General features: G+C 34.1%; 6 protein-coding genes and 8 long non-coding RNA genes across 14 annotated transcripts; 6 read left to right on the top strand and 8 right to left on the bottom strand.

Annotated features, from left to right (window-relative positions):
• Positions 1 to 184: 184 nt before the first annotated feature.
• trl1 (tRNA ligase Trl1) lies at positions 185 to 2,922 on the top strand. The gene is given in 2 exon segments (NM_001431057.1): positions 185 to 470; positions 470 to 2,922. Coding segments are annotated over 2 exon segments (2,412 nt in total). The 5' UTR covers positions 185 to 416; the 3' UTR covers positions 2,828 to 2,922.
• On the bottom strand, positions 810 to 1,617 carry SPOM_SPNCRNA.3051. Its single transcript, NR_192419.1, has one exon. It is a non-coding gene; the product is annotated as a non-coding RNA (long non-coding RNA).
• On the bottom strand, positions 2,869 to 4,376 carry rpp40 (Rnase P subunit). Its single transcript, NM_001019154.3, has 5 exons — positions 4,197 to 4,376; positions 4,005 to 4,152; positions 3,898 to 3,954; positions 3,223 to 3,781; positions 2,869 to 3,182 (listed from the first exon to the last, which is right to left on the bottom strand). The coding sequence occupies exons 1-5, from the start codon at positions 4,287 to 4,289 to the stop codon at positions 3,032 to 3,034; spliced, it is 1,008 nt and encodes a 335-aa protein (NP_593723.1). The 5' UTR covers positions 4,290 to 4,376; the 3' UTR covers positions 2,869 to 3,031.
• SPOM_SPNCRNA.3050 lies at positions 3,405 to 3,834 on the top strand. The gene has a single exon (NR_192418.1). It is a non-coding gene; the product is annotated as a non-coding RNA (long non-coding RNA).
• Positions 3,846 to 4,192, top strand: SPOM_SPNCRNA.3049. The gene has a single exon (NR_192417.1). It is a non-coding gene; the product is annotated as a non-coding RNA (long non-coding RNA).
• A 484-nt stretch (positions 4,377 to 4,860) lies between the features above and the next one.
• Positions 4,861 to 6,053, bottom strand: nas6 (gankyrin). The gene is made up of 2 exons (NM_001019153.3): positions 5,894 to 6,053; positions 4,861 to 5,755 (listed from the first exon to the last, which is right to left on the bottom strand). Exons 1-2 carry the CDS (start codon positions 5,996 to 5,998, stop codon positions 5,156 to 5,158), a joined length of 705 nt encoding a protein of 234 aa, NP_593722.1. The 5' UTR covers positions 5,999 to 6,053; the 3' UTR covers positions 4,861 to 5,155.
• On the top strand, positions 5,335 to 5,738 carry SPOM_SPNCRNA.3048. Its single transcript, NR_192416.1, has one exon. It is a non-coding gene; the product is annotated as a non-coding RNA (long non-coding RNA).
• Positions 6,054 to 6,078: 25 nt separating the features above from the next.
• On the top strand, positions 6,079 to 7,925 carry SPOM_SPNCRNA.815. The gene has a single exon (NR_151194.1). It is a non-coding gene; the product is annotated as a non-coding RNA (long non-coding RNA).
• On the bottom strand, positions 6,405 to 8,139 carry mug68 (the record flags this gene model as incomplete). The annotated part of the gene is made up of 1 exon (NM_001019152.2): positions 6,405 to 8,139. The coding sequence occupies one exon, from the start codon at positions 8,137 to 8,139 to the stop codon at positions 6,592 to 6,594; it is 1,548 nt and encodes a 515-aa protein (NP_593721.1). The 3' UTR covers positions 6,405 to 6,591.
• A 518-nt stretch (positions 8,140 to 8,657) lies between these two features.
• Positions 8,658 to 13,353, top strand: neo1 (flippase Neo1). Its single transcript, NM_001019151.3, has 4 exons — positions 8,658 to 11,568; positions 11,610 to 11,736; positions 11,788 to 11,867; positions 11,917 to 13,353. Exons 1-4 carry the CDS (start codon positions 8,811 to 8,813, stop codon positions 12,051 to 12,053), a joined length of 3,102 nt encoding a protein of 1,033 aa, NP_593720.1. The 5' UTR covers positions 8,658 to 8,810; the 3' UTR covers positions 12,054 to 13,353.
• On the bottom strand, positions 9,241 to 9,710 carry SPOM_SPNCRNA.3047. Its single transcript, NR_192415.1, has one exon. It is a non-coding gene; the product is annotated as a non-coding RNA (long non-coding RNA).
• On the bottom strand, positions 10,608 to 10,916 carry SPOM_SPNCRNA.3046. The gene has a single exon (NR_192414.1). It is a non-coding gene; the product is annotated as a non-coding RNA (long non-coding RNA).
• SPOM_SPNCRNA.3045 lies at positions 11,187 to 11,390 on the bottom strand. The gene has a single exon (NR_192413.1). It is a non-coding gene; the product is annotated as a non-coding RNA (long non-coding RNA).
• On the bottom strand, positions 11,933 to 13,363 carry meu43. The gene has a single exon (NM_001019150.3). It carries the CDS (start codon positions 13,016 to 13,018, stop codon positions 12,209 to 12,211), a length of 810 nt encoding a protein of 269 aa, NP_593719.1. The 5' UTR covers positions 13,019 to 13,363; the 3' UTR covers positions 11,933 to 12,208.
• Positions 13,364 to 13,438: the final 75 nt, after the last annotated feature.

Raw genomic sequence — 13,438 nt, 5'->3', positions numbered from 1 at the left:
AGCTTGCACAGAAGGTAGAAGACAAAACATTATATCAATGAAAAAACAACCCGTTTATTATTGATAAGTAGAAATAAATACGTGCTCGCTTTAATTAGTAGATCAAGATTTATCAGGTATTTTTGAATTTGTAAATAGATTTTACTGAGACATAATAGAATCTACCGTAACTAATGTTGCTTCCATATACCAAGCTTAACTGTGAGCAGAAATAAATTAGTTTTTGTCTTTCGCTCTACTCTTTTCAAATCAGTGTAGTTGCTTCTTCCGGCCAACTGCTGAGAAAAGCTTATGTTTTTCTTCCTTTATTGATTTCTTCCAAAAATACATAGTTGCTTATTTTTCTGTAGAGCATTCAGTCAAAGGAAGTTCGTTGAATTCAAGGCTTTTGCTTTATTATTTTTTCTTAAAAAATTATGGTTTTGAATTTTAATAATTCAGAAGATTTGGTTCAAGAATTATGTAGACTCGTGATCAAAGAGTTTGCATATTCGGAGAAAAAAAATCAACTGTTAGATCAGTTACATTCAAAGCTCCCAAATCTAATTATGATTTAACTTCTTGGAGGATCTGGGAACAGGCATTTCGTTTAAATGTGTCCAATAGCAAAAAATGTTTTGATACTATATCTGGACATAGAATTACTTTACCTACAAACGCGCGTGGTTTGTTTACTGGCTATGACTATGAAAGTAAAAGACATCGCATTGTTATACGTGGGTACGATAAATTTTTTAATATTGATGAAGTCCCTATTACTACTTGGGATGCACTTTCTCAACACACTAAAGGACCTTATGAATTGACAGTCAAAGAAAATGGTTGTATCATATTTATTGCAGCTTTGCCAGACGGACAGATCATTGTTTCTAGCAAGCATTCTTTAGGTATTGTGGAAGGACAATCAGTCTCTCATGCAAACGTTGGGGAACGTTGGCTTGAAAAACATTTGCAAAGTGTTGGTCGCACTAAACAAGAGCTGGCCCATGAACTACTTCGTAGAGACATGACTGCTGTGGCTGAACTCTGTGATGATGAGTTTGAAGAGCACATTCTTCCATACACTGGAAATTCTCGTGGACTATATCTGCATGGATTAAATCGGAATTGCCCGCAGTTTATTACTGCATCATCCTGTGAAGTTGCTGAATTTGCGGAACAATGGGGATTTATGAAAGTTTCTTCATTTTTTATGGATAGCATTCATGAGCTCAAAGCCTTTTTAGAAAATGCCTCTAAAGATGGCAAATGGAATAACAGGGCAATCGAAGGGTTTGTTATTCGTTGTCATTCTGATCATTCATCTCTTGAGCAACAATCTTCTAATGATTTCTTTTTCAAATATAAATTTCCAGAACCGTATGGCATGTTTCGTCAATGGCGTGAAGTCACCAAAATGTTAATATCTGGTAAAAAGCCAAGTTACACAAAATATAAAAAAGTAACGGCTGAATATATTACTTTCTGTGACAAAAAGTTTAAGGAAGACGAGGATGCTAAACGATTATATATGAGCAATAAAGGTATAATTTCTTTACGAGATGAGTTTTTGGTGCTTTCAAAATTAGATCTGATGCATCTTTCCGTTTCGAATGACAATGATTGTGGGAAAGAATTCACCTTACTTGTACCTATCGCCACTATTGGTTGTGGTAAAACTACGGTTGCTAAAATTTTAGAAAAGCTTTTTGGCTGGCCTGTAGTGCAAAACGATAATCTTCCTTCAGGAAAAGGTGGACCAAAAAGATTTGCTAAAGCAATTATTGAGGAATTTAGAAACGGACATTCTGTTGTTTTTGCCGATCGTAACAATCACATTTCCAACATGAGAAGTACTCTTCAAACCGACATCTTGGCTTTAATTGATGGCGTCAGATTCGTTGCTCTTCCTTTCAAGCATACACCGGAAGTTCCGGAATTTGTTCAAAATCGTGTACTTCAACGTGGTGATCGGCACCAATCAATAAAGGTTTCAGAGGGTGTCGATAAGGTGAAAGCAATTATGAATACTTTTTATAAGCAGTATAAGCCATTCGATCCTGCAGGAAATAAACATGATGCTAATTATGATGATATTATAGAACTGGATCCTTTGATAGGATCCTTGGAAAACGCACGTCGAATTGTAAATTATTTCAAAAAAAACATACCAGAATTGATCCCAAATGATCCCAGTGATGACGACTATGCAGCTGCACTTAATTACGCCGTTAATGAGTACGTCCCGACTTATAGAAAAACTTTTGGTAATGACTCAAAAAAGATAAAGAATAAAATCACAGCCGAAGGGATTACCGGCTCATCTACTTGTTTTAAAAAAGCGCCAAGATACTTTGGCGTATTGCTTGACAGGAAGACAGTGGAGTCTTCTCTCGTTCAAGTCTTAACGATAGCTAATTTGCAATGGCAGGAGGCTTTTTCCAGATACACCTTACAAGATTCCTTTCATATTACTATGATCCACGAGTCACAGAAGCCGGTAAATAGTCGGATTTGGGAACAATACTTACAGCATATGCACGATAAAAATACTACTAAAATGGGGAATATTTCGTTTAGGATAACTCATCTTGTATGGGATGATAGAGTTATTTGTTTTCGAGTCACTATGAATGAAAACAGCGTCTGGTATGGTAAAACTTGCAACCCTCAACTTCATATAACTTTGGGGACTTCTTCTTCTGACGTTAAAGCTTTTGAATCTAACTTTTTGCTTAAAAAATTGAGATGGCAAGGCGATGAAGTTGATTCGACTGATGGAAACGTAAGATATCTGACTGTTTTACCTAAAATAATAATAGAAGGAATGCTGGAACCCGTTTACTAGTACTTACAATACGGTTTTTTTCCTTATTTTTCTGAATTATATTCAGGATGTGTACACTAGACTTTATTTTTTGGAATATGTATGTAAATATAATTACTTGGGAATATAGAATAAGATAACATAAATTCATATTTTTTAAACTGGTCGTGTTTCCAAAACGTCTATATTTTTATTGGCAGAAAACACATTAGATGACAAAACAATTCAACTCAATCTCCATGTCCAACGAATTCGCTCAGTACGGGAATCATAGAAACTCAGCAAAGAACTATCACCAGAGTGTAATTGACTTGAGTTGTCAACGTCACGGAAAGAGTTGAAGCTTTCAACCCCTATAAAATTCCAAGAAATATTCCTTTACTGTTAGCATCTAAAAACGTATAAGTAGTTATTACCTTATTAACTCGTAAAGTTCTAAACAAGTAGAAGAAGAAAACAACCCTTTGATGGAAAGATAAAGAACGTCAGTAACAGCACAAGATGGTTTGTAACGTGAAATGTAAGGATCAGGAACAAATGAATTTTGCACACATTTTGCATTACAACGTAAAAAAGAAAGAATTTCCAAAACCTCTAATGGACCGTTTGATGGAAAGAGTTCATTTCTATTAAGAGTTGATACAAGTGGCGGTGGGATTTTTGCTTGGTCTAGTTTTCCTTTTTTTAGGTTGATTTCTCGCGAAATCATGGGAACAGGAAGCGAGTGAGACAAGTTGTTTTGGTAAGACTGATCAACCTTCTCAGTTGGAAAAGTAAGATAAAAACTCCACTTTCCAGGAAGACGACCCAAAGCAGCTTTTAATCTTTCAAAGCCTTTCCACTGAGGCCTTAAGAATGCAGACTTTAAGTCAATATTTGCTACCCATAGAGTGTCCTTAGGTTCAGAACTAGAAGGTTTTGCATCAATACCACTAACCAAATAGCTATCTTTGTCAAGAGTGACAGATAGAATACCTTATTAACTGTAAGCAATAAAAATTTCAAAATCTTAAAGATACCCGAAATTGTTTGGCTGGGTAATAATATCCTATAGAGATATGAAAAGCGAACAGTACCGTAAAATAACTCACCTTGACTTATACATATTTTATTATCATTATCGGATGAAGAAACAATGGTTGCAATTCCTATATTGAAAAAATTAGCTACAAAAAAGTGTTCCTAGAAAGTTTCTTACCAGTATGAATAAACGTTGAATATAAATCGGGATGTAACAGCAGAGCGGGTGAGCCAGAGAATTCATAAAAACTAAGATCTTGCACTATTTTCGTTATTGATCTAATTGCTTCTTCAGAGGCGTCTTCTACTGGCAACAAAATATCTAACTAAGTTTTATTATTAGGATTAAGATATAAGCGGATCTACATACCTTTCCATTATATGCATTCTGTAAAATTTCGTGCTCAGTATAATTTTTTTGATATATCTCGTCCTTTAATTCTTTAGTAAAAGCACAGTTCATTTTAATCGTATCTTTTTATTCATAAACTTTTCAGAAAGAAACGCAAAACTATTCTTTCCATATAAAAAAAGACACAGCGCTTCTGACAAGTGTTCATGAATTAGCAGGGAGACTTTGATGATACACCCATCAGCTCATTGTTACTTCATCTTAGCTGTATTAGAAAATATCAGATCAACAAGCACAATATCAAATTCAATATAGATCGTCAATTATATTTAGGCAATTTTCAATTTTTTCAAGTGTAAATAAATTTATTCGTATATAATTTATGACTCTTATAAGTATATTGAAGTAATGAACTGAAGAAAATAATTAAATGTTTTCATTCGTTCTTTGTATTTCACTCAGTATCATTGAAAAAGTTATGCAGACGGTAATTCATAAATTAGTTCAAATCGATGAAAATAATACCGACATCTTCAGATTGGCTTGTAGCGAGATTATTTAATAAAAAACATATTTTTTTACAAACCATTTTCCTTTTAAAAATGCTTATCTATCTATTCCTTTTTATTTATTTTTTTTATTTTAAAAATAATATTTCGAAAAAGAGAATGAAAACAATAAATATATCCATGTAAAAAAAATACCAGGTTAATTATTTAAGTAATAATTTTAATTATTGAGTATAAAACATCACTCAGACAACGAAGAGAACATAAGTTAACAATGGTTCTTTTGTTGTAATTTTCATTTCAATAATTGAAGCTACAAAACCACCTTTTCTATATTTTCGTCAAACGCCATGCATTTTTTTTAAGGTCATTAATACGAAATTAAGAGAATTGTATAATTTAAAGCAGTCGCTTATGAGTTTTAAAACCTCACCTTATTTGAACATTAATTTCTCGTAATATATGGAACTAAATTTCAAGGTTTTGCTCTTTGCAAGCTTCTAAAAATTCATTGCAAACAATACGATCAGGGCAAACCTCCAAAGCAGTATGGTTTTCAGAATCCTTACGTAAAGTATCAGCTCCAGCACGCACCAATTCGACACCAACATCTGGATGTCCTTCTGCTAATGCGAAATGCAATGGTGTGAAGCCATATGAATCCGAAGTATTCAAGGGTGCGCGTTGAGAAATTAAGTATTTGACTACTTGAATCTTTCCAACAGCTGCGGCTCTATGCAATGGTGTTTGGCCTTGAAGATCCTTTTTCCTAATAAGTTCTGGGGCCTTATCACATAATAATTGAACAATAGAAAGACGACCTTTTCCAGCGGCATAATGCAAACATGTTTGACCACCGCGAGTCGTTATGGTTGGATCAACGTCGGAACGGTTTATTAGTTCTTCTATTACATTATCAGGTACTGAGCGATTATTTATAGAGATCATTAAAGGCGTCCATCCTGCCTCATCTTTTTCGTCCGGCTTGATATTGGGTTGCTTTAACAAGAAATAAATGGTATTAACTTTACCAACAGAGCAGGCCCAATGGAGAGGTGTACGTTTGTCCTAACAATATTTGTGATTAGTAAAAACAACATGAGTCATTTAGTAGCTTAGTTACACTTGTTATTCTTGTCAATGCATATTCATTTTCTTTTTCGAATTCACAATAGAATAACAATATTAATTATTAGTTTCACATACATCATCTACCGCATTAAGAGAATTCGGATCATTTTGAATTGCCTGCTCCACATATTCTTCTGGACAGTTTTCTTCGATTGCTTTACCTAAACTTGCATAAACCATTTTATGTAACGACTAGATATGATTTTGTTGTAGTTTTATATGCTTGTTCTGTGTTACTTCAGTGGAAAGACTGTCGCCATTTAATGACACAGAGAATTACGAAATACTTCATTATATCCATTTTTAACATAGCATCCTTTGTCTGCAGATTGCCAACATCAATGTATCATTACAAAAACTAATTATTGTTACTGTACGGATTGTTTATATTTCAATTCCTTAATAATTGTTATTTTAATACATATTATCTTGCTATACTATTTATCTTGGTCCGCTTGATAGAATTTGTAAGTACTGTTGGTCTCTTGCTTGTATATGTGCTCATTCCTTAAATCCTTTGTTTGTGAGGTTTTGCCTGTGTTTTGCAGTCATCAAAAGCTGTATATTTAAGCCATCTTCCAAACCGCCCAATTGAAATAAATTAGAATGTCTTAACGTACTAATTATTTCATAACTTTGAAGAACTATATTCTACTGGCCTCAGGAGTTTTACCAAAATCTGTTGTATGCAATATTTTCCTTAAACGATTTACAATTAGAATAATGTGGCCTGTAATAGAAATCAATCAATCGGTGTTTGTGTCCCACAATCTCTATTTGTAAACGATGGACGTGCTCTCCTCAAGAATATCAGTTTTTCTCCAGTCCAAAGGATTTGCATCACTCCAAATTTCCGAGTTTAATGAATCTTCAAACCAACCGTTCTTTATCAAATACTTCGATTTATTTTCTGGTTTTCTGGTTTTTGAGGTTCCCATTAAAGCCCGGCTAGTCTCTTCTATAGCGTAACTGTTAGTATTCGAGAAACCTGAGTAACTTTCGTCTTTTTTTTCATTGTTAAATAACTGGGGCGATTTCGTTTTACTGCTGAGAATTAGAGAATGATTTCCCTCATTATCATTGTGACCTGAAGATGAATTGTTAACATGAAAACCAACTTTTGGTTGACGTGAATTACTCTGTACAACACCTCCATATGCCTTATCTTGGGAACCCCTGTCCTTGAGGGCTCTCTTAATTGCTTTCTTCCTAAGCTTTTCTCCACCTTTTTTTAAATTATAATCGTTGAGAGCATTAAAAGAGAAGGAATTTGCCAGCCGCTCATAACTTACAGTCCTTTTATTTTTCGGAGAATTTTGATTTCTTTCCAAATTCGATGTCTTTAAATTCTTTATATTGATAGTTTCTCTTGCACATTTTGTTATAGGTCCATCATTCATCTTGTTTGTAGCGGTCAATTCATTGATTTCATGGTTTTCCATTGTGCAAGAATTGAGTGCATCGAGATTAGTTGGAAATTTAACTGATGTTTTGTGTTTGCGAAGGATATCGTTGTTTTCTTTTTGTGAAGACTTATTCATTACATCTTCTGTTTGCGTTTCCGCAGTGCCAAGTTTACTGATTTTTATTTTCTGCATCTGGTTGCCTTTTTTCGCTTTCGGTTTTATTCTCTCATAGTTGGGGGGTTCAGCTTTTCCCTTACAGCATGTATTAATGATTTTTTCTTTCACTGGACTATCCAATCGCTCATACTGCTCAGGAATATAATTTTGTTCGCCGTTTCCATTATCCTCTTCTGATTTTTTTTCACTTTCTCCCGAATCCAAAGATAAACTACTCTCATTTCGTTCACTTTCAATAGAATGTAAATTTGAATTTGCAAAATGAAGTCTTTGTTTTTCTAAATCAAAAGATGCATCCCCAAATTCCATGGGACTTGCGTTTTTTTTTGCAGATATCTCAGAATGATATAAAATATCGTTTTCTTCATTGATTGTATAGTCTTGGGCTGATTCTCGTACAAGTTTTAGCAATGAATTAATTTTTTTCTCCTTTGATATTGATATCTCCTTGTAACAATTGAAAATTTCGAGCTCTGTTTTTGCTTCATTCGAACTTTTAATGTGTTTGACATATATGTTTTCCTGCTTAGATAGTTGTGGTTTTAAATTGGATAAGTATTCAGTAATTGCTTTGGTCAGTTTTAGTAAAAGTTTTTGTTGACTCTCGTATTTCTCCAAAAAAACATCCACATATTCGTAAGTGTTATCTTCCATTTTTAAAAGGATTTTTTCAATTTGAGTGATTTCATCTTTAAAAATTCCTTTCCTCAGAATGTCGAACATATTTCTCGTATTCATTCGTTCTAGCAGGTCTCAGATATTTATTTATTTGAAGAAACTTTAAACAAATGTTTAAATGTTTCTTTATTAAGATTGATAGAAAATAAGAATTGAAATTATGTAGTGTTTATTTGTACGTTTATGTTAGTATTTATTTGGTGTATCAAATCTATTTTATTTACAATTTATAAACAACAGCACAAGTCAAAACAACAACTTTCAATAGAAAGCTTTACGTTTATAAAATGAAACATATTAGTTGTTCATGCATAATAAAAATACGTTTTATAGTCCAAATACAATTGTTTTTACAAAGCTTAAAAATAGCTTACCATTCTTGTCATCAGATACTAATTGATAGTTCTAAATTTAAAATTTTGTTTGATTGCTAAATACCGATGACCATGAAAAGTTATTTTCTTTAGAATCCTTGCTTTGTTATTATTTTTTTTATAATTACTCAAAAACTATTAACTTTATAACTGCGCAAATTAGTTGTTGTTACTGATATCCTCTTAGCTTATCGTTACCGCCTTAAACCGAACCGAACATTTGGGAAACTTACAGGTTGGTTAATACCAAAGTATTTGAATTAGTATCTTTAAATTTTTAAATTTTTATATATTTAAAGTGTGGTTCCAAATTTTGCAAAGCGCACTGCTTTCCATTAGCCAGTGTCGCAGTTCACTATGGACTCAAGACTAAATCGAATTCAGTCCAAGATGAAACTGTGGATAAAAGATAAAAATCTGAGCAATCCTTCTATACCACTTAAAGTGCTCAATAAATCGTTTAGGTCTAGTCGCCAGTCTTCAGTTTCAAATGGCCATGGATTGTATTCATTAGATAGAGACGAAACTGAATCTCTTATGTCCAGTCATGAAGCCAGCAATGCAGGTATATCGTTGGATTCTTCATTTAGGGTAATTCAGGTAGGGCAACCTGAACCGCAATACGGCAATAATGCTGTTACTAATACTAAGTATGATCTGTTTACTTTTTTACCAAAATGCCTCTATGAGCAATTCCGATATTTCTACAATATGTATTTTTTGCTAGTATCCCTTTCCCAATTAATACCACCATTAAAAATTGGTTATCTTTCTACATACATTGCTCCGTTAATTTTTGTTTTATTAATTACTCTCACAAAAGAAGCAGTTGATGATTTAAAGCGGCGAAGGAGAGATTCATATGCTAACAATGAGATATATACTGTTAATGATTCCCCTTGTGCAGCTCAAAACATACAGGCAGGAGATGTTGTTTACATTGCTAAAGACCAACGTATTCCTGCTGATATGATCTTGTTGGAGACAACAGTAGGAAATGAAGCATTTATTCGTACGGATCAGCTTGATGGTGAGACCGACTGGAAACTCAGGATACCTTGCTCAAATCAGCATACAGAAGGCATTGTTCATGCGGATGCTCCTATTAAGTCTGTTCATCACTTCTACGGAACTTTCACATTGAACAACCAGAAACGACCTATATCCGTTGATCATACATTATGGGCAAATACTGTCCTTGCGAGCGATGGTGTGTATGGCGTTGTAGTTTACACTGGTAAAGATACACGTCAGTCTATGAATAGTTCTAAAGCTAAAACCAAAGTGGGTCTTTTGGAAAAAGAAATCAATTTTTACTCTAAAATACTTTGTACTTTTGTACTTGTACTTTCCATTGGATTGACTTTCAGTCACGGCATCAAAACCGATTGGTACATTTCTGTTTTTCGTTATTTAATTCTTTTTTCGAGCATTATACCTATCAATCTAAGAGTGAATTTAGATTTGGCTAAAATTGTGCATTCGAAGAATACGGAAAGTGATCCAAATTTACCTGGTGTAGTAGTTCGCTCAAGCAATATTCCTGAGGAGTTAGGCAGAATTGAGTATGTGCTAACGGATAAAACAGGAACTTTAACCCAAAACGAGATGGAGATGAAGAAGCTTCATGTCGGTACTATGGGATTTTCAGCTGAATCAATGGATGTCGTTCAGGCTTGTATCCAAAATTATTCAACTCCTATACCATTAAGTGAGGATTCTAAAACTTTGGTTAGAAATTTAGTTTTAGCTCTATCCCTTTGCCATAATGTTACGCCTTCTAAAGGCCATGATGGAGTCGTATCTTATCAAGCAGCAAGTCCTGATGAAGTCGCCATTGTTAAATGGACTAGTACCCTAGGTTTAGTTTTGACTAACCGTACAAGGGATGCTATTACATTGAACAACAATGTTTATAAAATTTTGAACATATTTCCTTTCAAATCGGAGACAAAGCGCATGGGGATAATTGTGCAATCGCCTGATGAAAAAATAACCTTTTATTTAAAGGGGGCAGATTCAATCATGCAAAATTTTGTAAAACCCAGTTTTTGGTTAGAAGAAGAATGTGGTAATTTGGCCCGTGAGGGTCTTCGTACACTGGTTGTTGCCAAAAAGGATTTATCTGCTGAAGAATACTCGGCGTTTTCACTAGCACACTCTGATGCCAGCTTGTCATTTTCGAATTCAAGGGACAAAAAGATGGAAGAAATTGTTTCGAGATATTTAGAAAACGACATGGATCTTTTGGGGCTTACAGGTGTAGAGGACAAACTACAGAAAGATGTAAAAATCACTCTGGAACTGTTACGCAATGCAGGAATCCATGTTTGGATGCTTACTGGAGACAAGGTGGAGACTGCGAGATGCATCGCTATTTCATCTCGTTTGGTTTCGCGGGGTCAATATATACATACAATCAATCAGCTTTCGTCTCGTGAAGAAGCACATAATCATCTTTTAACGCTTCGTAACAAACCAGATTCGTGTTTAATAATTGATGGAGAGTCTATGGAGTTTTGCATTGGTTACCTTCAAAACGAGTTTATTGATATTGTTTCAGACCTTTCGAGCGTAGTCATTTGTAGATGCACTCCAACGCAAAAGGCTAATATGACCCGTTTAATACAAGAAAAGAAACAAGCTTCTGTGTGTTGTATTGGCGATGGAGGAAACGATGTGGGGATGATACAAGTTGCTAATGTTGGCATTGGAATTGTTGGTAAGGAAGGTCAGCAAGCTAGTCTTGCTGCTGACTATAGCGTCAAAGAATTTAGTCATGTCTCGCGTCTTCTACTATGGCATGGTCGAATTAGTTATAAACAAACATCGAAATTAGCTATGTTTGTTATTCATCGTGGTCTTTTGATTTCTGTTTGCCAAGTTGTCTATAGTGTAATTTCTGCATTTGAACCGATCGCTTTATTTCAAGGTTTGCTTTTGGTTGGATACTCTACAATGTACACAATGCTTCCCGTTTTTTCGATTGTGTACGATAGGGATGTAAGTGAGAAGCTGGTCTTCTTATTCCCAGAACTGTATAAGGAAATGAGGGAGCAAAAATGTTTTTCTTACAAAAATTTTATATCTTGCGTTCTCATTAGCGTATATCAAGGTATGTTAAATTTTATTTCATTACCATACTTACAAACATAGGATTAATTATCCAACTGTTTACATTCTACCTCATTGGATTTGAGGAAGAAGGGAAAATGTTGGCTGTTTGCTTTTCTTGTTTGATCTTCAACGAGCTTATTATGGTTGCTTTACAGATTAACACATGGTAAGTTTACCTTTCTCACTTGTGTGTAGGTATATATACTAACGACGTTAGGGAACAAACAATTGTAATGTCTGAGTTGTTAACTTTGATGATGTATATCCTTAGCGTGCCATTTTTAACTAATTATTTTGGTATGTTTAATATATTTACGAAGAATTTTAGAGAAGCTAATACATATAGAACTCAAATTCCTCCTTGGATTGAAGTTTTATTGGGTGAGTGCGCTTATACTATTTATCAGTCTTTTACCCGTCTGGTGCGGCAAAGCTCTTAAAAGGAAGCTTAAACCATCGAGTTATGCAAAGCTGCAACGTTAATTTGGAAATATTACTTTCTTTTGATACGCGCGTTTGATTAGCTTTTAATCGATCATTATAAAACTTAATGGTGTGGTAAAGACCTCTCGTGGTTTGCCCTGTTGTAATAGAAGTTCTTGCAAATAAAATTGCTCTTCCTAGTAACTCCTACCTCATTATTCACTCAAGCTGGCTAGTATTATTGACTTCAAGCTTTCGTCTCGTAAGTCTTCAAACCAGCCGTACATTTGTTTCTTTAAATTCGAAGATAGAACTGACGGAACTGGAAATAAGGTTAAAAATGTATGGATGCGCAGCCAAGTTTTATAGTGGGTTTTTATTTTTTCGAGATATTCATTCTTAGACGCCGAAATTTCGAGTCCACAGTCATCTAATTTAATGTCTTCTTCCAGAATGCAAATTAATAGTTTAAGCTGTTTAAAAGAATCTTGATTCAGAGGAATACAACCCAATGAATGTTGAGCATTTATCTGATAGTTTAAAAGTCCATACAAAGAATCAATTACCGTTAAACTTTTCTTAATGAGATTTTCTACTTTCTCATAACTCAACAAGGTTGAGAAGTAAATTGTTAAGAAATTATAAGATTCTTCAGGTTTTGAAAGATAAGCCAAGGAATTATCAGATGCGTTTATATTTAATTGAAGGACATTGATTTTTTGAAAATTTTTAAGGGTCGAATGGATAGTTGATTGAAGAGACTGTATGTCAGCTATGTTTACATTATCGACAGTCCATTCGTGGGCTGCCATGGCTTCAGTCAAGATGCGAATCATGTTATTTAATTCCATTCTCGTGTCTTTTAAATCTTGAACGGTAAGTTTTCTTTTTTCCAACGAATATTGTAAGACAGAATTACATCGCATGTTTAACAATGGCCTTCTAAAAGAGTTACGCTTCATCAGCAGACGTTTCAGATCAGCAGGTTGTCCTTTGGTATAGATGTCACGTGTAATGTTATTCATTTTTTCTTTTACGATGGTAATACAAACGCCGTGTGATGGTTATATGTTGCTTCAATGTTTGTATTGATGTATAGAGGAGTCGCGTTAATTGTAAAAGATTGGCAGGTGTTTGGCGGTACGCCAAACAGTAGCAACATCTCAAAGCTACTCCCCACCAATAAACATTCAACTAGTTAGCAGTTATAAGTTAGATCAAAGAAATGGCCTGAAATTACAGATTTTAAGATCCAATCTCCGTCTTTTTTTATGAAGCAGCTACACCAAATCTATCAATGAATTTCAAGACGATATCTTATGGTAGCTAATAAGTCTTAATACAAATTACTCCAAATCATATTTTTTACTAATTATATTCTGCTTAATACAGCAATTCGTAAAATTGAAACAAATTGCGAAGCAATTAGAAAACTATCTTAAACC

The sequence above is a fragment of the Schizosaccharomyces pombe genome (genome assembly GCF_000002945.2).
Source record: "Schizosaccharomyces pombe strain 972h- genome assembly, chromosome: I".
Classification (NCBI taxonomy): domain Eukaryota; kingdom Fungi; phylum Ascomycota; class Schizosaccharomycetes; order Schizosaccharomycetales; family Schizosaccharomycetaceae; genus Schizosaccharomyces; species Schizosaccharomyces pombe.
Note: the sequence above shows the minus strand (reverse complement) of the source record. Positions and strands in the feature narration are given on the sequence as shown.